This window comes from Molossus molossus, unplaced genomic scaffold (genome assembly GCF_014108415.1).
Source record: "Molossus molossus isolate mMolMol1 unplaced genomic scaffold, mMolMol1.p scaffold_m16_p_13, whole genome shotgun sequence".
NCBI classification, from domain to species: domain Eukaryota; kingdom Metazoa; phylum Chordata; class Mammalia; order Chiroptera; family Molossidae; genus Molossus; species Molossus molossus.
The window spans coordinates 83646416-83674313 of NW_023425348.1; the positions used below are offsets into that span (position 1 = coordinate 83646416).

The 27898-nt window shown below is 44.5% G+C and overlaps 3 protein-coding genes across 3 annotated transcripts; all 3 read left to right on the top strand.

Moving 5' to 3' along the window:
- The first annotated feature begins 3797 nt into the window (after window positions 1-3797).
- LOC118628188 (olfactory receptor 4X2-like) lies at window positions 3798-4727 on the top strand. Its single transcript, XM_036258976.1, has one exon. It carries the CDS (start codon window positions 3798-3800, stop codon window positions 4725-4727), a length of 930 nt encoding a protein of 309 aa, XP_036114869.1.
- Window positions 4728-11384: 6657 nt separating this feature from the next.
- On the top strand, window positions 11385-12314 carry LOC118628170 (olfactory receptor 4X2-like). The gene has a single exon (XM_036258956.1). It carries the CDS (start codon window positions 11385-11387, stop codon window positions 12312-12314), a length of 930 nt encoding a protein of 309 aa, XP_036114849.1.
- A 10075-nt stretch (window positions 12315-22389) lies between these two features.
- Window positions 22390-23322, top strand: LOC118628658 (olfactory receptor 4X1-like). The gene has a single exon (XM_036259604.1). The coding sequence runs from the start codon at window positions 22390-22392 to the stop codon at window positions 23320-23322; it is 933 nt and encodes a 310-aa protein (XP_036115497.1).
- Window positions 23323-27898: the final 4576 nt, after the last annotated feature.

Sequence of the window (27898 nt, forward strand, 5' to 3'; positions counted from 1 at the left end):
TGGTGAAAGTGGACATCTCTGTCTTGTTCCTGTTCTTAATGGAAATGTTTTTAGTTTCTGTCCATTGAGTATGATGTTGGCTGTAGGTCTTTCATATATGGCCTTTATTATGTCGATATATGATCCCTCTATTCCTACATTGCTGAGCCTTTTTAATCAGAAATGGATGCTGGATTTTGTCGAATGCTTTTTCAGCATCTATTGATATGATCATGTGGTTTTTATTCTTCATTTTGTTTATGTGGTGTATCATGTTTATTGATTTGCGAATATTGTACCAGCCTTGCATCCTTGGAATGAATCCCACTTGGTCATGGTGAATAATTTTTTTGATGTATTTCTGGATCCGATTTGCTAATATTTTGTTCAGGATTTTGGCGTCTATGTTCATCAGGGATATTGGCCTGTAGTTTTCTTTCTTCGTAGTGTCTTTTTCTGGTTTTGGAATTAGAATTATGCTGGTCTCATAGAACGTGTTTGGAAGTCTTCCTTCTTCTTGAATTTTTTGAAATAGTTTGAGGAGAATGGGTGTTAGTTCTTTTTTGAATGTTCGGTAAAACTCCCCCATGAAGCCATCTGGGCCTGGCTTTTGTTTGCTGGGAGAGTCTTGATTACCTCTTCAATTTCTTCTGTTGTTATTGGTCTGTTCAAGTTTTCTATCTCTTCTGGGAATAGTTTTGGGAGACTGTGTGTTTCTAGAAATTTGTTCATTTTGCTTAGATTGTCGAATTTGTTGCCATATAGTTGTTCATAGTAGTTGTTAATGATCTTTCGTATTTCCGTGGTGTTGGTTGTTACTTCTCCTCTTTCATTTCTTATTTTGTGTATTTGGGTTCTCTCTCTTTCTTTCTTGGTGAGTCTATCTAAGGGTCCATCAATCTTGTTTATCTTTTCGAAAAGCCAGCTCTTTGTTTCATTGATCCTTTGAATTGGTTTTTTGGTCTCTATGTCATTTATTTCTGCTCTGATCTTTACTATTTCCTTCCTTCTACTTGCTCTGGGGTTTTCTTTTTGTTTGCTTTCTAATTCTTTAAGTTAAAAACACAACATTTTTAATACATCTACAGTTGTGGTCAAAGCATGGTAATGAAATCACATGTAACCCACACCCAGTTTCGAGAATGATCAGTTCAGGATAGAAGCCCTTTCATCTACAGCAGGGTACTTCAACAGCAGTAGTACCAGGATTTGGACCAGATCATCTTTGCTGTGATGTGTGTCCTGTGCATTGTAGCATGTTCATACCTTCCCCGTCTTCTACCCACTAAATATCAGTAGCACCCCTGCCCCACCCAGGTTGTGACAATGAAAAATGGTTCCAGATATTGCCAAATGTCTTCTAGGAGACAAAATTATTCTCTGTTCAGAACCACTCATCTATCCCCAAAGGCCAGGGAGGCGCTATCAGTTCTCTGACACCTGTGGCCCATCTTCCTTGGACCCATCCTTTGAATGGTGTCATTTCATGATGAGCCCCATGACCGAGTTTATGATAAGCAGGAGATACACTGAATTGCTCTCCAAACAGCGTCGAGCCCCATCCAGGGAAAGTGCCCTGTAACCATTGGGTGAATTTAATTGTCTCACATTTCTTATTGATTTCTGAAGTTACGTTACCTATAAGGAAGTTTGGGATTTTAGTAACCAGGTCTTGCTTCCCATGAGGCTGTCTGCCTGATTAGGAAGGGGGAAAAGGATGCCTCTCTGGGGACCGATCTCTTTATCATTATGCCCTCTCTGCTGGCATCTCTCAAGCAGTGTGAGCTCAGGGCTGAGCTGCCAGAATTCTTATTTCTCTGTGGAACACTCGGGAGGCAAGTCTACATTGCTCATGTTTTAAACAATGCGGGGTGGAGAGCCCAGTGGCTTAGGCTCAGCATGCCCAAGCCCGAGGCTGCAGGGGGAGCAGAGTCTTCATGGCAGCTCCTGAGAGGTCATGCTTCCGGACTAGCTAGCTGGGAGCCGGCTTGAGCTGAGGGCTGTTCTCAGGGCATTATTTGAGTCTCTGTGGTCAGAACAGAGAAAGTAACCGTGGTGAGAACAGTGAAGCCGCAGAAACACTGGGGTGCCTTTGTTTTGTGAGCATGTGGTTTTTTGCATGATGACTACAATTCCGCTTTCAAAGCACAGGGAATGATGCCATGAAGTACGTGGCATGTTACAAAGTGCTCCCCCAACACCTGGTCTTTGACTGAGGCAGGCACAGTGCTGGGAATGGGATTTGGGGATCAGAAGCTGTGGTCTGTCTTTGGGGACCTCTGTTCTTTCAGTATATACTGACCACCTATGATGTACCAAATACTGTGCTAAGAAGGCTAGGGAACACCTATACCCACTCTCCATTGAGTCTATATACAATCATGAATGCTACTTTGTGGAGGCTCGAAGTAAGTGCTGAAGATGGAATTGTAACAACCACACATAGACACATTTTCATAGCTTTGTATGCTCTTCTGCCTTCAGGAAATTCATAGTTTAGTGGATAAATGGTCACATGAAACAATTACAATTCAGTGTGAAAATTGCTGTGATTTCAAAATGTCCTGAGAGAAAAGAGCCAGTGATGGTAAGGGTCTGTGCATTGTGGAGATGGATTTTCTACCTCTGAGAACAATCCAAGGCAGCACAGAGGATGGGAACTTACGTGCTCCTGGGATGGGCTCGGGGTGGCACTTAGAGCATCTTCCTGTGACATAGGTATCAACTCTGTGCCATGGTTCTATGGATTGGACCCCGAGTCTCTGGTTCAAGAACTTTCTAGATATCACATAGATACTACCTAAATGGTAGTCCTTAATCACCCGAGCCTGCCCCCACTGTTGATGGAAGGAAGCTTTGTGGCATGAGTGGATGTCATGTGTCAGGGCTGGAGTCTCACCGTACAAGGGGCTGTGTGGATACCACAGACCTCAGTCGCCTTGGACAAGGTCCGGCATGGACCAGGAAAATCTGCAAACCAGTCAGTGCACGACTTTGGTGATACCCTGAGGTGTTGGAAGGCTGTACCTCAGTGGGTGCTTTGCGCTGAGGGGTGGTTTGCATTTCTGTTACCACTGGTGGGGGGGGGGTGGAGCATGATTGAAGGAATTGAAGGTATCAGTAAGGAGCAGGGACAAGATCACCAGGGACCAGCTGTAGAATGAGAGAATTAGGAGAAGAAAGCAGAAATAAGAAGGGGTACTGAGTGTCGGGACAGCTCTTCTGAAGACTCTGAAGGGAACCAAGGGTGGAAAGGGAGTGGAAGGTAGTGAGGTGACAGAAAGCTGGAAGTGAAAGACAAAGCAGCCCAAGGCGACAGAGGGACAGCTGACATGAGACAGCAACATGCTCCTTGCAGCCATACATCACCCAACCGGGCATTCGTATCCGACTGTTTCCGCCCTCCTCTGGTCTGTTTCCACCCGTCCAGCTTCTACATACAGAGTGATTCTGCTTCCCAGTTACTAACATTCCTGCTGGTTCCCCAATGTCTGCAGGATGAACCTCAAAGTCCGTAACAGTCCTCTGTGAACTGGTACGAGACCCTAGCTCCAACTTTGTCTTTGCTATTCTTCCCTTTATCCCAACCACACATGGACACATTTTCATAGCTTTGTATGCTCTTCTGCCTTTTTGGGAATCTTTCTCCTCCTTCTACACAAAGCTAGCTCCTACTCATCTTTCAATATCCGGCCCACAAGTGTTTCAGGTATGCTAGGGATTATTATGTAATTCATCCACTTAACAGAAGAGTCTTTTTTTTTTTTTTTATCATTTCAGATCATCCATCCTAATTACTGCCTCCTGGCTGTGGCTTCATGGCTCACACGCATAATGTGACTGAATTCATTTTTCTGGGACTTTCCCCTAGTCAGGAGGTACAGAAAGTTTGCTTTGTGATATTTCTGCTCCTGTACACAGCAGTTGTGCTGGGGAATGGCCTCATCGTGATCACTGTCATGACCAGCAGCAGTCTTGGTTCCCCCATGTACTTCTTCCTTAGCTGCCTGTCCTTCGTGGAGATCTGCTACTCCTCTACGACAGCCCCCAAACTCATCTCAGATTTGCTGGCTGAGAAGAAAGCCATATCTCTGTGGGGCTGCCTGACACAGCTTTTCTTTATCCACTTCTTTGGTGGCATTGAGACGTTCCTGCTCACCGTGATGGCTTATGACCGCTATGTGGCCATTTGCAAGCCCCTCAACTATACCACCATCATGAACCGGCGGGTGTGTGCTGTCCTGGTGGGACTGGCATGGGTGGGGGGCTCTGTGCACTCCTTGGCCCAAATCCTTCTCATTGTCCACTTGCCTTTCTGTGGCCCCAATGTGATCAACCACTATTTCTGTGACGTGCTTCCCCTGCTCAAACTTGCCTGCTCTGACACCTTCCTCATTGGCCTGCTGATTGTTGCCAACGGGGGCACCCTGTCTGTGATCAGCTTTGTGGTCCTCTTAGCCTCCTACGTGGTCATCCTGCTCCATCTGAGGACCCGAAGCTCTGAAGGGCGGCGCAAGGCCCTCTCCACCTGTGGGGCCCACATCACTGTGGTGACCTTGTTCTTTGGGCCCTGCATCTTCATCTATCTGAGGCCGTCCACCACCCTGTCTGTGGACAAGCTGGTGGCCGTGTTCTACACAGTGATCACGCCTCTCCTCAACCCTGTCATCTACTCCCTGAGGAACACTGAAGTGAAGAAGGCTGTGAAACGGCTGTGGATCAGGACAGTGAAGCTGGATGGGAAATAGAGGTGGAGTCTCGGGGTTCATCCTTGGGGTTAGGATGATCCGAGTCCAAACTGAAGGGGCAGGATGGGGTGAGGCAGAGTTCACAGGACTGTTCTGGAGCTATTCTAACTGGTCCTCATCTTCAAAAACTCTGTTCTAATCACTTGTAAAATAGTCCCTCTGGATTCATCTACTATATTTTAATTAGCCACTTTCTATTGGATGTTTCGATCACTTTTGTTTTTTCACTACTATAAATAACACTGTGTTAAGTATTCTTGAATAGAAATCTTTACGCTTCTGATTTTCTTTTAGACTTATTTGCTACAGTAAATTCACTGTGTTGTCAAGTATAACAACTTTTGATGCATTGTGTTAAATTGGTTCTTAGAAAGATTGTAATAATTAACCTTCCTTGTGAAAGTACTCTTGACAGAATTGAACAATGTCATTAAGTCCTTGCTTAATGAGAAATAAGTTTTTTACATAGTCTCAAAGTATCTTCCTGCAAGATACTTATTAATTGCAAAAGGCAAAATGTAACTCAACAGTGGAGAAACCTGGGAGACACTTCCTTAAATAATTACTCAAAGTTAGCACCATCAGTATTGAGACTGGAGAATGATCATTATTGTGATATTCTTACCAAAAGTACATAACCCAAGTCTAATCATGACAAAACATCAGGCAAACCCCAACTGAACAACACTGTACAAAATTACTAGTGGCATTCTTCAAAAGTATTGCGACAAAGAAATTGAAGAATTTTTCAGGTTACAAATAGACAATAACGAAACGCTACCTGTGACCCTTGATTGAATCCTGTACTAGATGAAGCTCACAGTGGGCAAAAAACTGTAGATGAGATGAATAGAGTTGTGTCCAAGTTCATTTTGTGATTTTGATTATTGTAATGTGTTTATGTCAGAGAACGTCCTTGGACTGCAAATTACTGAGGTATCTAAAGGTAAATGGGCATTATTATGTCATCATCTTTCAAACATTTCAGAAAAGATTCTATTTGTTCATCTACTGAGAGTGAATGTTAAAGAAAATGTGGAAAAATCTTAACATTTGGGGAATTTGAATGAAAGGTATACAGGAATTTTTTGTCTTATTGTTGCAACTTTTTTGTAAGTAAAAAAATTGTTTCAAAATATAAATATTTTGCAAATTAGATATCTTGTTTAATTTACACGTTTCATTTTTGTGAGTGAGGAGGGATGTTTTAATATTTAATTAGCCTGAGTCTAAATGTTCGCATGTGTGCTAGTTCCTTCATGTTCTTTTTCAAAGGTCGCCTGGATATTGCTTTCTCCTACGAACTATAGATTTAGTTTTATTTCTCTTCCTGCTCTATCGCACCCCCCACAAAGAACTTATCATTTTGATTGATACCATGTTACATTTTATAAATGTATTTACAAAGAATCAACATCTTAATAATGTCTTCCCATCCAAAACTAAAGTCTGTCTTTCCATTTGCTGATGTCTTCTTTTGTGCTTTCAGTGGAGATTTATTCTCTTCGCAACTTCCGAGGAAATAATACAGTAGTAGTAACTATAATCACCATGCTGTAAATGATTTCCTCAGAACTTATTCATCTTATAACTGAGGTTTGCACTCTTTAATGAACATATCTCCATCTTCCCCATCCCCCAGCCTCCAGCAACCACTGTTCCCTTATCATATGTTTTTATGTTACTAATTAGTGTCCTTTCATTTCAGCTTGAAGAACTTCTTTCAAGGTTTCTTCTAAGGCCAGTCTTGTGGTGATGGACACTGTTGGTTTTTGTTTGTTTGGAAAGTCTTTATCTTGTCTTCATTTTAAAGAACAACTTTTCTGGCTAAAGTATTTTTCGTTAGTCTTTTGATTTTCCTTTAGCATTTTAAATATATCATCGCACTCTCTTAACCTGGGAGGTTTCTGCTGAGAAATCCTGGTAGCCTATGGAGGCCCCTTGTGTAAGAGGATAGTTTTTGTCTTGCTGCTTTTAAATTTCTCTCTGCCTTTTCTTCTAAACAGTTATAGTATAATGGTCTTGGAGAAGATCTATTTGCATGAAAATTTTTGGGGTGATCTATTAGGTTCAAGAACTTGGATGTCCAAATATCTCCCTACATTTGGGAAATTGGCAGCTATTAGTTTTATAAAATAAGCTTTCTGCCTCTTCCCTCTCTTCTTCTGGGACTTCAATAATTAAAAAATGTTTCTTTTAATGATACCTCATTGTTCATATAGGCTTTCTATACTTTTTTTTATTTATTATTATTATTATTATTATTATTTTTGCGTGTATCTTCAGATAGAGCAGGATGGAGAGGAGTGGGGAGAGAGAGAGAAACATCAACATGAGAGAGACACATCGACTGGTTGCCACCCACACGACCCCAACTGGGGCCAGGGACAAACTGCAACCGAGGCACGTGCCCTTAGTGGGAACTGAACCTGGGACTCTCTGGTCCATGGGCTGACGCTCTAACTGCTGAGCCAAACCGGCCAGGGCTCTTTTTCATTTTTAAAAATGTTCTTTGACTGGATAATTTCGCAGGTCTTGTCTTGTTCTCAGATTCTTTACATCTGTACATCTTTTCTAGTGGTGGGATTTAATGGGAGCTGGAGGACTGTGCCATAGACAATGGTTTAATCTTTACCAGGTTAGGAAATAACCTCAAACTCTTATGAAAAAGGCAAGTTATAACTTTAGGTGAACAAACAGTTTTTTTTTTTTTTTTTTATCCTCACAGGAGGACATTTTTCCATTTTTTGTACAGATAGAGTGGGAGGGAGAGAGAGGAAGAGAGAGAGAGAGAAACATCGACGTGAAAGGGACACATCGAGTGGCTGCCACCCGCACGACCAACCAGGGCCGGGGACAAACTGTAACTGAGGTACATGCCCTTAGCAGGAACCGAACCTGGGTCTCTCCAGACCGCAGGGCGACGCTCTAACCGCTGAGCCAAATCGGCCAGGGCGAACAGTTTTATAGCACAAATAGTGTAAGAAATGTAGTTTTTCATAGCAAACATTCATAGAGTCACGTTTGAAAATCTATCTTCCTCAGCCCTGGCCTGTTGGCTCAGTGGTTAGAGCGTCAGCCCGCAGCACAAACAGTTGAAGTTTCGATTCTGGTCAACAGCATGTACCTCAGTTGTGGTTTAGTCTTGGTTGTGCAGGAGGCAACCAATTGATGTCTCTCTCTCTCTTTCTCTCTCCCTCCCACTCTATTTGAAGATAAATGGAAAAATATCCTTAGGTGAGGATAAAAAAAAAAAAGAAAAAAATCTATCTTCCTCAGATTTCTTAAACCGAATCTTTCAATATAGGAAATATTTTGACTGACAGATTTTCACAGAAACGACACTTCATGACAACATGTTACAGAATAAATAGAGATTTTACTTATATATTTGGAGCTTTTATGCAATTATTTTCTAATCTTTTGTTTTTTTCCTCCTATGTAAAGAATAATGGTTAATTCAGTGTTTGTATTCTCAAAAGCAATTATATTAAAACCTTAAAAAAATCTTACTATGTCTCACTAAATTTTCTTATTAACCAATGGTTGAAACTTGGCGTCTTGTTTCAACTCTGATTTTAATCAAGGCTGAATAACGACATTTGTGAGGACCATGGGTATAGGACACATTTATCTTAGAGTGCTGTTATAGCATTTGTAAACTTTCCACTACAAAAATTTTTAATACTGCCCAGCCGGTGTGGTTTAGTGGACTGAGCGTCATCCTATGGACTGAGAGGTCCCAGTTTGAATCCCGGTCAGGGCACGTGCCTGGGTTGTGGGCTCAATCCCCAGTAGGGGACATGTACGAGGCAGCTGATTGATGTTTCTGTCTCACATCGATGCTTCTATCTCTCTCTAAAAAAAAATCAATAAAAACATATTTAAAGAAACGGAAACAAAAACACAACATCTTTAATACATCTACAGTTGTGGTCAAAGCATGGTAATGAAATCACATGTAACCCACACCCAGTTTCGAGAATGATCAGTTCAGGATAGAAGCCCTTTCATCTACAGCAGGGTACTTCAGCAGCAGTAGCACCAGGATTTGGGCCAGATCATCTTTGCTGTGATGTGTGTCCTGTGCATTGTAGCATGTTCATACCTTCCCCGTCTTCTACCCGCTAAATATCAGTAGCACCCATGCCCCACCCAGGTTGTGACAATGAAAAATGGTTCCAGATATTGCCAAATGTCTTCTGGGAGACAAAATTATTCTCTGTTCAGAACCACTCATCTATCCCCAAAGGCAATGGAGGCGCTATCAGTTCTCTGACACCTGTGGCCCATCTTCCTTGGACCCATCCTTTGAATGGTGTCATTTCATGATGAGCCCCATGACCGAGTTCATGATAAGCAGGAGATACACTGAATTGCCCTCCAAACAGCGTCGAGCCCCATCCAGGGTAAGTGCCCTGTAACCACTGGGTGAATTTAATTGTCTCACATTTCTTATTGATTTCTGAAGTTAAGTTACCTATAAGGAAGTTTGGGATTTTAGTAACCAGGTCTTGCTTCCCATGAGGCTGTCTGCCTGATTAGGAAGGGGGGAAACGGATGCCTCTCTGGGGACCGATCTCTTTATCATTATGCCCTCTCTGCTGGCATCTCTCAAGCAGTGTGAGCTCAGGGCTGAGCTGCCAGAATTCTTATTTCTCTGTGGAACACTCGGGAGGCAAGTCTACATTGCTCATGTTTTAAACAATGCGGGGTGGAGAGCCCAGTGGCTTAGGCTCAGCATGCCCAAGCCCGAGGCTGCAGGGGGAGCAGAGTCTTCATGGCAGCTCCTGAGAGGTCATGCTTCCGGACTAGCTAGCTGGAAGCCGGCTTGAGCTGAGGGCTGTTCTCAGGGCATTATTGGAGTCTCTGTGGTCAGAACAGAGAAAGTAACTGTGGTGAGAACAGGGAAGCTGCAGAAACACTGGGGTGCCTTTGTTTTGTGAGCATGTGGTTTTTTGCATGATGACTACAATTCCGCTTTCAAAGCACAGGGAATGATGCCATGAAGTACGTGGCATGTTACAAAGTGCTCCCCCAACACCTGGTCTTTGACTGAGGCAGGCACAGTGCTGGGAATGGGATTTGGGGATCAGAAGCTGTGGTCTGTCTTTGGGGACCTCTGTTCTTTCAGTATATACTGACCACCTATGATGTACCAAATACTGTGCTAAGAAGGCTAGGGAACACCTATACCCACTCTCCATTGAGTCTATATACAATCATGAATGCTATTTTGTGGAGGCTCGAAGTAAGTGCTGAAGATGGAATTGTAGCAACCACACATGGACACCTTTTCATAGCTTTGTATGCTCTTCTGCCTTCAGGAAATTTATAGTTTAGTGGATAAATGGTCACATGAAACAATTACCATTCAGTGTGAAAATTGCTGTGATTTCAAAATGTCCTGAGAGAAAAGAGCCAGTGACGGTAAGGGTCTGTGCATTGTGGAGATGGATTTTCTACCTCTGAGAACAATCCAAGGCAGCACAGAGGATGGGAACTTAAGTGCTCCTGGTATGGGCTCGGGGTGGCACTTAGAGCATCTACCTGTGACATAGGTATCAATTCTGTGCCATGGTTCTATGGATTGGACCCCGAGTCTCTGGTTCAAGAACTTTCTAGATATCACATAGACACTACCTAAATGGTAGTCCTTAATCACCCGAGCCTGCCCCCACTGTTGATGGAAGGAAGCTTTGTGGCATGAGTGGATGTCATGTGTCAGGGCTGGCGTCTCACCGTACAAGGGGCTGTGTGGATACCACAGACCTCAGTCGCCTTGGACAAGGTCCCGCATGGACCAGGAAAATCTGCCAATCAGTCAGTGCACGACTTTGGTGATACCCTGAGGTGTTGGAAGGCTGTACCTCAGTGGGTGCTTTGCACTGAGGGGTGGTTTGCATTTCTGTTACCACTGGTGGGGGGGGGGAGCATGATTGAAGGAATTGAAGGTATCAGTAAGGAGCAGGGACAGAGGGACCAGCTGTAGAATGAGAGAGTTAGGAGAAGAAAGCAGAAATAAGAGGGGGTACTGAGTGTCGGGACCGCTCTTCTGAAGACTCTGAAGGGAACCAAGGGTGGAAAGGGAGTGGAAGGTAGTGAGGTGACAGAAAGCTGGAAGTGAAAGACAAAGCAGCCCAAGGCGACAGAGGGACAGCTGACATGAGACAGCAACATGCTCCTTGCAGCCATACATCACCCAACCGGGCATTCGTATCCGACTGTTTCCGCCCTCCTCTGGTCTGTTTCCATCCGTCCAGCTTCTACATACAGGGTGATTCTGCTTTCCAGTTACTAACATTCCTGCTGTTCCCCAATGTCTGCAGGATAAACCTCAAAGTCCGTAACAGTCCTCTGTGAACTGGTACGAGACCCTAGCTCCAACTTTGTCTTTGCTATTCTTCCCTTTATCCCAACCGCACATGGACACATTTTCATAGCTTTGTATGCTCTTCTGCCTTTTTGGGAATCTTTCTCCTCCTTCTACACAAAGCTAGCTCCTACTCATCTTTCAATATCCGGCCCACAAGTGTTTCAGGTATGCTAGGGATTATTATGTAATTCATCCACTTAACAGAAGAGTCTTTTTTTTTTTTTTTTTTTTTTTTTATTTCAGATCATCCATCCTAATTACTGCCTCCTGGCTGTGGCTTCATGGCTCACACGCATAATGTGACTGAATTCATTTTTCTGGGACTTTCTCCTAGTCAGGAGGTACAGAAAGTTTGCTTTGTGATATTTCTGCTCCTGTACACAGCGGTTGTGCTGGGGAATGGCCTCATCGTGATCACTGTCATGACCAGCAGCAGTCTTGGTTCCCCCATGTACTTCTTCCTTAGCTGCCTGTCCTTCGTGGAGATCTGCTACTCCTCTACGACAGCCCCCAAACTCATCTCAGATTTGCTGGCTGAGAAGAAAGCCATATCTCTGTGGGGCTGCCTGACACAGCTTTTCTTTATCCACTTCTTTGGTGGCATTGAGATGTTCCTGCTCACCGTGATGGCTTATGACCGCTATGTGGCCATTTGCAAGCCCCTCAACTATACCACCATCATGAACCGGCGGGTGTGTGCTGTCCTGGTGGGACTGGCATGGGTGGGGGGCTCTGTGCACTCCTTGGCCCAAATCCTTCTCATTGTCCACTTGCCTTTCTGTGGCCCCAATGTGATCAACCACTATTTCTGTGACGTGCTTCCCCTGCTCAAACTTGCCTGCTCTGACACCTTCCTCATTGGCCTGCTGATTGTTGCCAACGGGGGCACCCTGTCTGTGATCAGCTTTGTGGTCCTCTTAGCCTCCTACGTGGTCATCCTGCTCCATCTGAGGACCCGAAGCTCTGAAGGGCGGCGCAAGGCCCTCTCCACCTGTGGGGCCCACATCACTGTGGTGACCTTGTTCTTTGGGCCCTGCATCTTCATCTATCTGAGGCCGTCGACCACCCTGTCTGTGGACAAGCTGGTGGCCGTGTTCTACACAGTGATCACGCCTCTCCTCAACCCTGTCATCTACTCCCTGAGGAACACTGAAGTGAAGAAGGCTGTGAAAAGGCTGTGGATCAGGACAGTGAAGCTGGATGGGAAATAGAGGTGGAGTCTCGGGGTTCATCCTTGGGGTTAGGATGATCCGAGTCCAAACTGAAGGGGCAGGATGGGGTGAGGCAGAGTTCACAGGACTGTTCTGGAGTTCTTCTAACTGGTCCTCATCTTAAAAAACTCTGTTCTAATCACTTGTAAAATAGTCCCTCTGGATTCATCTACTATATTTTAATTAGCCACTTTCTATTGGATGTTTCGATCACTTTTGTTTTTTCACTACTATAAATAACACCGTGTTAAGTATTCTTGAATAGAAATCTTTACGCTTCTGATTTTCTTTTAGACTTATTTGCTACAGTAAATTCACTGTGTTGTCAAGTATAACAACTTTTGATGCATTGTGTTAAATTGGTTCTTAGAAAGATTGTAATAATTAACCTTCCTTGTGAAAGTACTCTTGACAGAATTGAACAATGTCATTAAGTCCTTTCTTAATGAGAAATAAGTTTTTTACATAGTCTCAAAGTATCTTCCTGCAAGATACTTATTAATTGCAAAAGGCAAAATGTAACTCAACAGTGGAGAAACCTGGGAGACACTTCCTTAAATAATTACTCAAAGTTAGCACCATCAGTATTGAGACTGGAGAATGATCATTATTGTGATATTCTTACCAAAAATACATAACCCAAGTCTAATCATGACAAAACATCAGGCAAACCCCAACTGAACAACACTGTACAAAATTACTAGTGGCATTCTTCAAAAGTATTGCGACAAAGAAATTGAAGAATTTTTCCAGGTTACAAATAGACAATAACTAAACGCTTCCTGTGACCCTTGATTGAATCCTGTACTAGATGAAGCTCACAGTGGGCAAAAAACTGTAGAGAGATGAATAGAGTTGTGTCCAAGTTCATTTTGTGATTTTGATTATTGTAATGTGTTTATGTCAGCGAACGTCCTTGGACTGCAAATTACTGAGGTATCTAAAGGTAAATGGGCATTATTATGTCATCATCTTTCAAACATTTCAGAAAAGATTCTATTTGTTCATCTACTGAGAGTGAATGTTAAAGAAAATGTGGAAAAATCTTAACATTTGGGGAATTTGAATGAAAGGTATACAGGAATTTTTTGTCTTATTGTTGCAACTTTTTTGTAAGTAAAAAAATTGTTTCAAAATATAAATATTTTGCAAATTAGATATCTTGTTTAATTTACATGTTTCATTTTTGTGAGTGAGGAGGGATGTTTTAATATTTAATTAGCCTTGAGTCTTATTTATAAATGTTCGCATGTGTGCTAGTTCCTTCATGTTCTTTTTCAAAGGTCTCCTGGGTATTGCTTTCTCCTACGAACTATAGATTTACTTTTATTTCTCTTCCTGCTCTATCGCACCCCCCACAAAGAACTTATCATTTTGATTGATACCATGTTACATTTTATAAATGTATTTACAAAGAATCAACATCTTAATAATGTCTTCCCATCCAAAACTAAAGTCTGTCTTTCCATTTGCTGATGTCTTCTTTTGTGCTTTCAGTGGAGATTTATTCTCTTAGCAACTTCCGAGGAAATAATACAGTAGTAGTAACTATAATCACCATGCTGTAAAAGATTTCCTCAGAACTTATTCATCTTATAACTGAGGTTTGCACTCTTTAATGAACATATCTCCATCTTCCCCATCCCCCAGCCTCCAGCAACCACTGTTCCCTTATCATATGTTTTTATGTTACTAATTAGTGTCCTTTCATTTCAGCTTGAAGAACTTCTTTCAAGGTTTCTTCTAAGGCCAGTCTTGTGGTGATGGACACTGTTGGTTTTTGTTTGTTTGGAAGGTCTTTATCTTGTCTTCATTTTAAAGAACAACTTTTCTGGCTAAAGTATTTTTCGTTAGTCTTTTGATTTTCCTTTAGCATTTTAAATATATCATCGCACTCTCTTAACCTGGGAGGTTTCTGCTGAGAAATCCCTGGTAGCCTCATGGAGGCCCCTTGTGTAAGAGAATAGTTTTTGTCTCGCTGCTTTTAAATTTCTCTCTGCCTTTTCTTCTAAACAGTTATAGTATAATGGTGTTGGAGAAGATCTATTTGCATGAAAATTTTTGGGGTGATCTATTAGGTTCAAGAACTTGGATGTCCAAATATCTCCCTACATTTGGGAAATTGGCAGCTATTATTTTTAAAAAATAAGCTTTCTGCCCCTTCCCTCTCTTCTTCTGGGACTTCAATAATTAAAAAATGTTTCTTTTAATGATACCTCATTGTTCATATAGGCTTTCTATACTTTTTAAATTGATTATTATTATTATTATTATTATTATTGTGTGTATCTTCAGATAGAGCAGGAGGAGAGGAGTGGGGAGAGAGAGAGAAACATGAACAAGAGAGAGACACATCGACTGGTTGCCACCCACACGACCCCAACTGGGGCCAGGGACAAACTGCAACTGAGGTACGTGCCCTTAGTGGGAACTGAACCTGGGACTCTCTGGTCCATGGGCTGACGCTCTAACTGCTGAGCCAAACCGGCCAGGGCTCTTTTTCATTTTTAAAAATGTTCTTTGACTGGATAATTTCGCAGGTCTTGTCTTGTAATCAGATTCTTTATTCTGATTTTTCAATTCTGATGCTGAGTCTCTCTATTGCATTTTTATTTTCACTCATTGTAGCCCTCAGCTGCAGAGCTTCTGTCTGATTAGCTTGGTTGTGGTAATCGTGTAACAATGTACACAGTGTGATGTATTCCTGAAATACGTACCATTTTTTGCTTTAATAAAGCTGGAAAATTTTAAAGCAAACCCAGTATTAGTCATCTTTATTGCCTTTCTGAGCAGATGGTGTGGGTGTATGCACACACGTGTGTGTGTATGGGTGTGAGGCAGGGAGGTGTGACGCACGGCAGAATGGACTCCTGTATTCCTTCCAGTGAGCAGAATTGCGTGCATGGGGCGTTGTATCTCTTCATTCTGTTCCTTCAGCCTTCATTCCTTCTAGAAGTCCTTCCCAGGTTCTTGCTGTAAGCCAGCTGTTAATGATATTGTGAATGTTCAATGTTTTCTTTTTTCTCTTCTCCAGAGCTATTTTAGTGAGAAGTTGAGAAAGGTTGTGCTTATGACAGTAGTCAATGCCACTGAGTTAGAAACAAATACATTTGGGAGTTACTGATGTATATGTAGAAGGATTTAACATAGGTTTCTCTAAGTAGTGAGAATTGCTGGAGCCTTAAAAATAGAGTTTGAATTCTTATGGTGTTTCAGATGGATTATGGTTGGGAGGAAGAGGTCACACTCATACCATCATTCCATAATTTATTTGTCCCCAAAGAATAGAACTTTGATGAAGCAGCATCACTACACAGATAATATGGGGCTGGGGTATAGTCTAGTTAGTTTTATTATTGGCCTCTTTGTTTCATAATGGGGCAACAGTGGCTAGTGATATATTTATTCTGTTTGGGCAGGAAATGACACATTCAGACATTTGACACAGCTGGACAGTTTATTAGTTGTATAGGTTTGACCCATTCTCTCATCTTTCTGAGCCCCAGTGACCTAGTCTGTCAAACGGCAATACTGTACTAGGTACTGCAGTAGAGTGTGACTTTGACTATTTGTGAGATGTTAGAAAGAAAAGTTAAAAGGCAGTGCCCACCGCCCCCCCCCCCCAATTGTAATGTGCTATTACTTAGGAGATTATGCTTAACAGTTAGAGTAGTCCAGTCTTTCCAGAGCCCTGGCCCATGAATCTGTGTGCTGGAAATTTGTGTTAAAATGCTTAGAACATTAGCAACGAGCAGTCGGAAGAGCCCTGTGATGGGCCAGGAGAGAGCTGGGTTAGCCATGCCATCAGTGCGTGGGGAAGCTTGGCACAGAAATTTTTCTCTTTGGCTGTTTTCTCACTTTCAGTGTAGTGAGTTGCACGTGATGGTTATGAAGGCCCTGCCATGTCTAACTAGCATTCTCTGATCAGAAGACATGTCAAAGTACGTGTGTGAAGGTGTCCAGGTCCACCTGATTAAAATCTCCTTGGAACTCACGATGAGGGATGAGGTCAGGATACGCCACCAAGAGCCTCTTGTGGAAGTCTGTGCTGGGGACACGGGTGATGCAATGTTGAATTCTCCCCTGTCACTTGCTTGAGAATGCAGAAGTAAACCTCTGAGGGCCAGGACAAGAGAGGGTAATCATGGTGGCAAGTAGAAGTCCCAGCTTTTCAAGTGGATTAATTAGAGATAGGTTCCTTAACCTCTGAAAGAAGCAATTTGGGAGGTTGAGTTGTGTTCTTCTCAGAAACAACCCAGATGGGAGATGCTAGAGAAGTTCGGGGAATTCAATTCTCTGATGTGTTTTCCATTTCATACTCCCTAAATGCTTCCAGCTTCATAGTCCAGCAAATACCTTTTTCAGTCCTCATTTCAGTGGATTTTAGGGTCGACTAGCCCTGTTCTATTTCCCTGTAGCTTTCTGAGTGAGAAAGTGATTAAATTCTGGAGTTAGCAGACGGAGGTGGTTGGCATTGATGGCAGCTGGTGAGTCTATAGGGGAAGGCCAGAGTTTAGTGGTGCCTTTATGTGTAGAACAGTTTTGAATCAGTTCATTCATTGAGGCCTTGCCACGGATGGGGAGACCCTCAGGCAGGGTCTTTCATACACATTGGCACCTTTCACTGATGCTACTCTGGCTTCTAATACTTCCATGCACAGGAGCCTTTCTTAGGTTTGCTCACTTGTTCAGCTGATGGTGTGGACCTTGGACATCACCTACTTTAATAATGAGGTGAGAGAGTAACTCTTTAGCTGGGCTTAGAGCAGATGCTGTAGCCATTTGTACCAGAAGCACTTGTAACATGCTCAGTGTGGAGTCATTTGCAAATCTAGTTTCAGTCAGCTGCTGAGTCTTGCGTTTCCAGAAATATTCTTTGGAAAAATTTAAGGGGACTGGCTAAGCTATTCTCACCTCTGACCTTCTCTGATAGAAATAAAGGCATTAGTTTCATTGAGCCTGAATGGAGGTTTGTCTACACAAAAACCTAAATTTTGCTGAAGGTCTGCTTTGAACCACGTTGTTCAAGTTTTAGATCACTGAATGTAAACATACTTTTTATATTTCTCTGATTATTTTATCTTTAGACATTGTTAGTGGAGCAAATCTCCGACTTCCTGGGGTGACTTGTGCAAGTGAATCAATTTTCTGACTACAAAATACTCAGAAGAGAAAGTTAAGAATCAAGGCAACAAACAATACTCAAGGTGGGTTCTGTAGCGGCATGCTTTGGAATGATTTTAAAAAAGAAGAGCTATTTTTTTTTTTTTAGATACTACACACCCCCACATATACTTTATTCTCTTTATTTATATTGATGCTTATATATAAATATAAAATCCTTATGTGTTTTTAAAAGACACCTGCACTGATACGTTGGTTTTGAAATAGATATAGTAGCGGAAGGAGGGTTCAGGGATCAAACCCAAATACTTATTAACGTCTACTGAGTTCCCCGCCTGGTGAAAGGGTGCCTGTGGATAGACGAGACTCTTCTAAAGGTTACATGCTCTTTTGTTGAAGAGCCCTGACAAATGTGCGTGGAACAGCTAGAGAAAATTTTAACCCTTGGTGACAAAGTGTTGAACTAGCACCTTGTTGCCGAGGTGTTTCTTGCCGAGGATCCTTTCATTGGCCGCCTGGGTTGGCCGACTCCCAACATCTCCTCTGCTCTCCAGGGCCTGAGCTCTGCGCAGGCTGTCTGGGCTGAGGGTGGACCGCATGGTGGTTCATTTTCTTATTGTTGATTTTTTTTAGGTCTGAACTCTTCAGCTTTGCTTTGCTCTTGATTATAAGCACGGCTGTCTCCTCTCTCCTTGCTCTTCAGCTTTGGGTGAGCACCGGGGGCGGAGTCGATGAACAAGGGCAGGGAAGCAAGTATTGGACTTGGAGCCATGGGGCCTGATTCTAGTCCAGGCCCCACCAACCCGCTGTGTGGTTCTGGGTCCAGGCTCCTCTTCTGTGAGGAGAGTTCATGAGCTTCCTTTCCGATGTAACAGTTTACAGTTCCTCAGTAAGGGGCCCCGGCATGGAGAGGCCCTGCGCCGACTCCTCTGGTGACGGTCTCTGGAGAAGAAGCGTGAGAAGGGAATGCTGGAAAAGGCTGCTTAGACCACTCTTATTCTTCAGAAGTCCACGGGACACGGAATTCTGTGACAGGGAAGGGATAATGCAGAACCATAAGGCAGGGCCCAGATTTATTGTAAAGACTTGAACATTTTTCACAGGTTGTGTATTGGGGCCAATCTCTCTTAAGCTTCTGCGTCATCCCTGTTTCAGTTTTCTGAACCATAGACCCTGACAATGGGCAGGTACTTACCGTCTGATAAAATGTCGTGCTTCCCTTTCAGAGTCTCTTCCTGCCAACGAAAAAGGCAGAATGAAAGTTATTCCACAAGTGGGTCCCTGCCTCTGGCGATGGCTTAGGGTCTGATAACCTCTTTTTTTTTATCCTCACACGAGGACATTTCCATTTTTTGTTCAGATAGAGTGGGAGGGAGAGAGAGGAATTGAGAGAGAGAGAGAGAGAGAGAGAGAGAGGGAGAAGCATCGATGTGAGAGAGACACATTGAGTGGCTGCCACCTGCATGACCAATCAGGGCTGGGGACAAACTGCAACCAAGATACGTGCCCTTAGTGGGAACCAAACCCGGGTCTCTCTGGACCGCAGGCCGACGCTCTAAGCACTGAGCAAGACTGGCCAGGGCATGGGTCTGATAACCTCTTTATGAAATTCTCTCTAATACAGTTTCCATTTCCATTTAGAGTTTCAAAAAGTGTCAATTTCCTTTTCTTTCTCTCATTCCACAGACTTCAACATTTTAATTTTTCAGAGAAAATTTGATGATGACATTATGTATACATCTCACTCTGCTAACTTTCAACGACTTTGGGAAGAAAAAAAATTAATTTAAAATTTTTATCTGAAAACGAAAGTGGTTTTAGCATGTCCCCTGAGAGGGACTCTCTCACTGACACCCCAAATCAGAAGCCATTAGAGAAGGAGAGGACATTTACTTTCAAAGCTAAATTTCACAGAGTAGTAATAGAGCCATTTTTGCTATGAGGGTGAGACACGCCCATCAGGGATTCCTGCTCTCTGCGTACACATCCCAAACGTGGACCACCGATGCGTGGCAGAGGATCGGCTGGGTACACAGAGGGCCTGATGGGGAGGATGGTTGTCTGCCTATTTTATAGATAAGAACACTGAGGTTCAGAGAGGCTGAGTCACTTGCCCAAGGCCACACAGCTTGGTTTTGAACTGAGGCCTGTATTTTCCAAATGCTTTCATTGTTTCTTACTCCTGAAGAGCACCTTGTATTGGTTGCATAACAAGGGTGTCCTGTTGGTCTTGCCTTACACCGGAGTGTGGGAAGTATTTTCTACAGCAAGAGCCAGAGTTTCTCACCAACAAGTATTCTGCAACCTTTGAAACTAAGCAGGCTCCCTAACAGGCCCAAGAAAGACACTAAGGGGGAGGGGAGGGAAAGACAAATTTGCCAAGCTTCAACCATTATCCTTGGAGGTGGGTATGCAGAAGGGGAAATGGGAGTCATCTGAGTTTATTTATATATTTGTTTATTTATTTAACTGAGGTAAAATGCACATAACATGAAATTTGCCACCTGAACCGTTTACACGTACATTTCAGTGGTAGTCAAGTGCATTCACGTTGTTATGCAACCATCACCACCATCCATCTCAAAAACCTGCATGGTCACAAATGGAATCTGTGCTCCCGTTAAACACTAACTCCACGGCCCCCTTTCCCGGCCCCTGGCAACCACATTCTGCTTTGTCTCCATGAATTTCACTGCTCTAGGGATAGATGCAGACTCAGACAGGATTTTTCTTTCTGTGACTGGCTTAGCGAGTCACTTAGCATATTCAGTCCTGTTTCCTTACATAGCCTACTGTTCCATAGGTTTGTTGTAAGACGCTTAAATCAGAACCCCAGAGGCTGCAGGTCTCCACAGAGGGGTGCCAGGCCTGCCTCCCGGAGCAGGAGCACCTTCACGAGTCCCCATCACACCGCACTCAGGCAATCGACAGCGTAAAAGCATATCCAGTTCTACTCGAATTCTCTTTTCAGTCGTTCTCTTATATAAGTATTATTTGTTTTAAAATGTGTGAGTGCATTCAATTCTCAAAATGGCACCAAGCAAAAAGTATTTTTTTTTAAAATATATTTTTATTGAATTTTTTGGAGAGAGACATAGAAACATTGATTGCTGTCTCCTGAGTGCCCCTTAGTGGGGATCGAGCCCACAACCCAGGCCTGTGTCCTGACTGGAAATCCAACCAGCGACCTCTTGGTGCATGGGACGACGCTCAACTATTGAGCAACACTGGCTGGGTGCAAAAGGTATTTTTATTTCTGTTTTTTAAAAAAATGAAAATCCCAGGCGTGGAGAGTTTCTGTGCTTGTTTAATGTCCCACGGCTGCTAAGCAGCAGTGCTAGGACTGAACCCAGCTCTCCTGACCCGGTCACCCACTCACCACGCTGCTCTCTCACCTGTGACTGCAGGCTGGCTGGGAGGTGCGTATCCATGGAGGCTGCTGGCAGGGCTCGGACCCCAAGAGAGTGACCACTCAGAGCTGTGACTGTGGAGTTTCCATGTCTGATCGCCCGTGCTCACACTCGGAGCCCCTGCAGTGCATGTCGGGGTCTCACGAACTTGCCTGTGCTTCAAGGGGTAGCCCTGACGCCCTGCAGGGCCTCTGCCAGCGTGGACTTGCTCTGGGGCTCTGAGTTGAGCATGCTTCACATTCCCTGCAATAATAACAGGTTGTTATAACATGGAAACTTCAACGACTTTGGAATTCTTTCTTAGCCGTTGGTCCCGGGACTGCGGAGGCAGCCCATGACTGATTCATTTCCTCTCTCACGCTCACCTCCAGGAATAGCGGTTGGAGCTCGGTGACTGCCCTCCCCCTTTCAGCTTCTTTCTTTCTTTTTTTAATTTTAATCCTCACCCCAGGATATTTTCTTATTTATCTTCAGATTGAGTGGGAGGGAGGGGGGGGAGAGAGAGAGAGAGAGAGAGAGAGAGAGAGAGAGAGAGAGAGAGAGAAAGAGAGAGACATCAACTGGTGGCCTCCTGCATGATCCCGACCAGGACCGGGGATGAACCGCAACCGAGGTACGTGCCCTTGACTGGAATCGAACCCAAAACTCTTTGGTCCAAGGGCTGACACTCTAACCTCTGAGCCAAACCGGCCAGGGCTCAGTTTCTTTCCTATGCCTGTTAGGGAGCCAGGTCAGTTCCACTGGTTGCACAATAATTGAGGTTGAGAGACTCTAACAATCACTGTAAAAAAATTGGTTCCACATTATGGTGTAAGGCAAAACTGGCTGAAACTCATGCGACCAAGAGAAGGCTGCTGCTGGGCAGAAGACGTAGTGGAAGCTTCTACGTTTTAAAAGATACAGACCTCGCCCTGGCTGGTGTGGCTCAGCAGTTAGAGTGTCGGCCTTTAGACCAAGGAGTCACAGATTCGATTCTGGCCAAGGACACCTACCTCGGTTGCAGTTTGTCCCCGGCCCTGGTCGTGCAGGAGGCAACCAGTGGATGTGTTTCTCTCACGATGATGTTTCTCTTTCTCTCCCTCCTCCCACTCTATCTGAAGATAAATGGAATAAAAATATCCTTGGGTGAGGGTTAAAACAGAAAATAAAAGATACAGACCTCAGTTCACATACGAGCTGTGTGGCTTTGACTTAGTGACCGAGTTTCTCCGAGTCTCAGTTTTTTTAGGTATAAAACAACCCCTCATTTTTGTCGTGAGGATTAAATGAGCTAATGCACGTGCCTAGATCAGAGAAAACACTCGAAGGCGGCTTTATTATAAACTCAAATCTTATTTCAGGAAGATCACGGAGCCCCTGATGACTGTAGTTTTGTCCGCTTGTCTCGTGGAGGACATGTTTGGGAGAAGCCCCAGGCCGAGGCGGGGCTCAAGAGGGAGCAGAGCGACGGTCACCCTCCAGGTCTGAAAGGGATGCTCTGATTACCGAAGGAGAGTTCTTTGGTGCCTGTGGCCCTGGCTGTCAGCCCTGTGCGTTGAAACATGGCCCCCACCAGCAATGTGACTGAAATAATTTTCTTGGGATTTTCCCAGAACCGGGATATGCAGAAGGTCATTTCTGTGGTTTTTCTCCTCATGTACATGGCCATCGTGTTGGGTAATGGCTTCATTGTGGTGACCATCGTAGCCAGCAAAGGGCTCTCCTCCCCCATGTATTTCTTCCTCAGCTATTTGTCCTTTGTGGAAATCTGTTACTGTTCTGTCACAGCCCCTAGGTTCATCCTTGATTCTTTTATGGAGAGGAACGTCATTTCCCTCAAGGGCTGCATCACACAGGTCTTTTTCCTTCATTTCCTTGGAGGCACCGAGATCTTTATGTTGACAGTGATGGCCTACGACCGCTACGTGGCCATCTGCCGGCCCCTGCACTACACGGTCATCATGAACCGACGTGTGTGTGGCCTCCTGGTGGGAGCGGCCTGGGGTGGGGGCCTGCTGCATTCTGTTGGGCAGACCTTCCTCATTTTCCAGCTGCCCTTCTGTGGTCCCAAGGTCCTGGACCACTACTTCTGTGACGTGCACCCCATGCTGAAGCTGGCCTGCTCCGACACCTTCCTCATCGGCGTGCTCATCGTCACCAACGGTGGCTCCATTTCGGTGATCAGCTTCGCGGTCCTGCTGGCCTCCTACGTGGTCATCCTACACTCACTGAGGAGCCAGCCCACCGAAGGCCGGCGCAAGGCCCTGTCCACCTGCGCCTCCCACGTGGCGGTCGTGAGCCTGTTCTTCATCCCCTGCTCCTTCGTCTACCTGAGGCCCTGTGCCACCCTCCCAGCAGACAAGGTGGTCGCGGTGTTTTACACGGTGGTCACCCCTCTCTTAAACCCCGTCATTTATTCCTTCAGGAATGCGGACGTGAAGAACGCCATGAGGGGACTGCTGGGGGGAAAGAGGTGTGGGAAGAGAAAGAGATGATTTAGGTGGGGCAAATGGGAGAAACAAGGGATGGGCAATGGGGCTCAAGGATCTCATTCTGTCTCAGCTTTTTTTCTTTTGTTTTTAACTCTTCACCTGAGGATATTTTTTCATTTATTTTCAGACAAAGTGGGAGGGAGGGAAGGAGGGGAGCGAGGGGGGGGGAGAGAGAGAGAGAGAGAGAGAGAAACATCGATGTGAGAGAGAAACATTGATTGATAGTCTTGCACATGACCCCTACCAGGGCTGGGGACTGAACTGCAACTGAGGTTTGTGCCTTGGCCAAAATCGAACACGAAACTCTTTGGTCTGAGGGCCGACACTCTAACTGCTGAGCCAAACTGGCCAGGGCTCTGCCTCTACTTTTAACTGAGGGAGTGGCCTTGGTCCCGTCACCTTTGTTCTGACCATTTCAGTCTCTGGTCTGTGTGGCGTCAGACAGGGTCTGGGGGGTCTCTAGGATGAAGTCTAGGAGCCGTGTTCCAAGGCGACACTTCCACGCTAGACAGCGCCCTTGAGGCAGGTGGGCTGTTTTGGGAGAATAAGCTCTTCCAGAAACCAGGGTTTCTCAGGGAATAACGACGGGGAGGCAGGTGGAAGGCAAGAAGGAACAAGGGTCGTGTGGCCCTTGTGTTAGAGAAGCCTGAACTTTGGGAGTCTAGAGGAGAAAGGTGGGGGCGGGGTGTAGTGGTCGCTCAGATGCTTAGAAATTCTGCCGACCCCCTGAGGATTTACTAGTGGGTCTGGGCAGGCCGAGCAGACCAGGAAGGGATTAATCCTTGGAACAGAAGGTGTTTTGCCTCTTGACGGAGATCCACATGAGGTCATGCTAGCTTTAGACTCGGGTTTTCAAGATTTTGAGTGATTTGAAAGCACTAGCCGATGGTATCTACTAGGTAGGCACAGGTTTTGTTTTCCATGTAGTATGAACATTTCAATGTTCAGAGTCTGCCACTCTCTTCTTTCACACCGGTCTCATCTCGTTCCCCGTTTTGCTCTCTGTGCCTCTGGTTGTTCGGCCCTTAGTTTCCTCTGTGTTCAGCCCGTTGGCACCTCATGCTTCTCAGCCGTTCCAGCAAGGCACCCGATGACCTCTGTCCGCAAGTGTGTCACTCCTTCACAGTCTTCATTCTGGAGCTACCTGTTGATTCAAGTATGGGCTTAGCTGCTCGTAGGTCCTCACTGCTTGTCCTGTGGTATTTTAATCATTTTTTTTGGGAGTCCTACTTCAGGTAGCCACTTGAGTGTACCCCCAAAACGTAACCCCAACACTAACGCTCACTCTCAGAATATTTCCCTTCCCACATTTCCAGATCACCCTAAAGCACTTCTCCAATTTCACCATCCCTTCCTCAGAAATCTTCCATGACTCCCCCTTACCTTCCGAATCAACCACAATCTCCCACTCGTCACGCGACACCCTCAAGGCATGGCCCTCTCTGAATGTTCTGTTTTCACTTTCAGTTACACTCTGGTGGAGCACGTTTTCCTGAGCATCCCTTGTGTCTTCCACCTGAAATGTTTCCCCATCTCTACCTGTTAACATCCTACCTACCTTCAGTGCTCCCCAGAAACTCTGTACCTCGGGGAACGTCCATGGTAGCGGTCTGGATATGTCCTTTGCCTTCTTTGAGCTCCCACAGTACTCAGTGGGTCCCTCTAAGGCCCCCACTACCTATATTTTAGTGTTTATTTCCCCTCCGTTAGACTGCCAATCTTTTGAAATTATGGCCTGAATGAGACTTCTCTTTGTATCTGGCTCTAAGGGACTTATGGTAAAACTCAGCAAGAATAGGGTCAGTTAAATGTTTAGAAGTCATTATTGCTTCAGATGTAAAATGTTATATCTCTATTTTCACCTCAGTTATCTAGGTAACATACCAATGTCTCACACTTAAGACAAACCAGTAATCACTCTTGTTATCATTTCTGAGAATAATAGTTATAAATAAATAAGGAACATATGTGTGTGTGTTTATTTGACTATTCATCAAAAGATTTCATGTATTTACCTCATTGGATCCTAAAACAGTCTAGTGAGGTGGATAGAAGGAACACCTGTAAACACCTGTTTTATAGATGAAGAGATGGAATATTTGGAAGGTCAGTGTCTTTTATTTATTTTTTAATTCTCACCTGAGGACACTTTTGCATTTATCTTTAGACACAGCGGGAGGGAGAGAGGGGGGAAGAGAGAGAGAGAAACATCGATGTGAGAGAGACATATCGAGTGGTTGCCACCCACATGACCCCAACCGAAGCCGGGGACAAACCACAACCGAGGTACATGCCCGTAGCAGGAACCGAACCCGGGAATCCCTGGTCCACAGGCCAACGCTCTAACTGCTGAGCCAAACCGGCCAGGGTGAAGGTCAGTGTCTTGACTGAGGTCACACAGTTGGTGACTCACAGAGCCTGAGTTCAAACCTGATCTTCCTGATTCCTAAGGCCCTGCTTTCTCTGTGCATTCCTCTGCTTCTCTCTAAAGGTTCCTGGAACAGAAGTACATCGAAGTCTCTGGATTCTACACGAGGCCTGATAATCTCCTTATTATCAGGTATTTTCCTCTGAAATCACTTCAAAGTCAATAAAAAGCTTAAAAAATATAGCATGAAGCGCCTTATGGGTATGCACAGGTGTTTGGGTCCACAGAAAAGCAGGGCCGAACGTGCCGGATCTGGAATTGTAGGACAAGACATGCTACTGTGAGCTCAGGCTCCTCTTCCTTTGCAGGTCCACCTGGGCATCACCTGCAAGAGGCATCCAGTGCATGGGATGGAAATGCATGTGTTGGCCAAGAAGAGATTTCTTTCCTGGTAACATAATATTGAAAATAGCAGCATTCTCACATCGCTGTTTCTCTCTCTTTCTCCCTCTCTCCCCCTTCCTCCCACTCTATCTGAAGATAAATAGAAACATATCCTTCAGTGAGGATTAAAAAAAAGAAAAAAAGAAAATGGGAACTAAGAGGGAAACGACGACTATGAACTGAGCATCCACCAGTAAATTTCCCAAAACTGAATCTCAGGACAGTGCCGCCCCTCAGGTGGGACGGTGCTCACTTTGCAGCTGAGGAAACTGCAGATCAAGGACTGTTCCCAAGCCCTTGATGGTTTTTTACACCAGTTGGTTGTGAACTATGATTTGAAGTCCAGAATTCTTTTTTCTAAATTCTTTTAGATTATTTTTGTTACAGATGGTTCTCCTTTATCCCCCCAGACTCCCTCCTCCCTATCCTGCCCCCAGCCAAGCATTGTTTTCTATGTCCAATGATTATGCATACATGCATATAAGTTCTTTGGTTTATCTCATCCTTCCCCCTACTCCCCACCTCTGAAGTTTGTCAGTCTGAACCATACTCCTTTCTATGTCTCTGGGTCCAGAATTATTTGGGTATCTCCAGGATTGGGGTAGGAAGAGCAGGATTGGACAGGAGGCAGCCAAACAGGCACATGTGTGGCTTCAATCCAAGCAACTGATTATCTTGGAAAATTTTTTTTTTTTTTTTTTTTTTATCCTCACCCGAGGACATTTTTGCATTTTTTGTTCGGACAGAACGGGAGGGAGAGAGAGGAAGAGAGAGAGAGAGAAACATCGATGTGAAGGGACACATCGAGTGGTTGCCACCCGCACGACCAACCAGGGCCGGGGACAAACTGCAACCGAGGTACTTGCCCTTAGCGGGAACCGAACCCGGGTCTCTCTGTACCGCAGGCCGACGCTCCAACCGCTGAGCCAAACCGGCCAGGGCGGAAATTTTTCTTTATATAGACTTATGTTGATAAGAGGTATTCAAATCCTAAAAAGGAAACCCTGTTTAAAAACCATATTATATACTAGGCTTACACTTCTTTCTCGAGTGGCTGTAGCCAGGTGTGGCTTGGTGTGGCGTGTCCAGGAAATGACCTCCATTCTGAGAAGGGGAAGCAGAGCCAAGCCCTTTTCTAAAGTTCAAGTCCAAAGAGTCAGGGCAGGAACTCCTTCAACGAGAGTGAAGACAAGCCTGAGAAAATGCGGCTCGTTCTGTTGGGGTGAACTCCCTGGAACACGCGATGTTGACTCAGCCTGGTCGGAAGTTCATCTCCTCTTGGATAAGCATCTTTCTATTACGATTGCAGAATGTGCCAAGAAACTTATAGTGTTCAGAGTCCCTGTGATTAAAAAAGAGTATGGCTTTTATAGAACTAGAAGTTCTGTGCTTTGATCACTTATGTGTGTGGTTAATGTTAGGAGAATTGGGTGAAAATGATATTATTTCTAAATCATTCTGTGAATTCTAGGTGTTGAGGCTTTTTATCAGTCTGAGAAGTTAGCGATCTTTCATGCTTCTCTCTCTTCTTACTTTGTTCAGCATCTCTACTCAGTGGCATTTCTGGGAAGCAGAGACAGCAGGTAGAAATATGGCTTCGCTTGCAAAAGTGTGAGGAGGCTGGTGTTGCAATGGAATGTATAATCTGCGTGGTTATCACGGTGTATCTTCTGGAAAGGGTGGCTTTCTTGAGGATGAAAACCTGTCCTGGAGAATCGTGTGCGGTGTTAGAGCAGGTCTAGTCATAGCTTTCACAGTGCAAAGTGC

Excerpts from the sequence above, each read along its gene's own strand:
- LOC118628170 (XM_036258956.1), top strand. The coding sequence starts at position 11,385 with ATGGCTCACACGCATAATGTGACTGAATTCATTTTTCTGGGACTTTCT.
- LOC118628188 (XM_036258976.1), top strand. The coding sequence starts at position 3,798 with ATGGCTCACACGCATAATGTGACTGAATTCATTTTTCTGGGACTTTCC.
- LOC118628658 (XM_036259604.1), top strand. The coding sequence starts at position 22,390 with ATGGCCCCCACCAGCAATGTGACTGAAATAATTTTCTTGGGATTTTCC.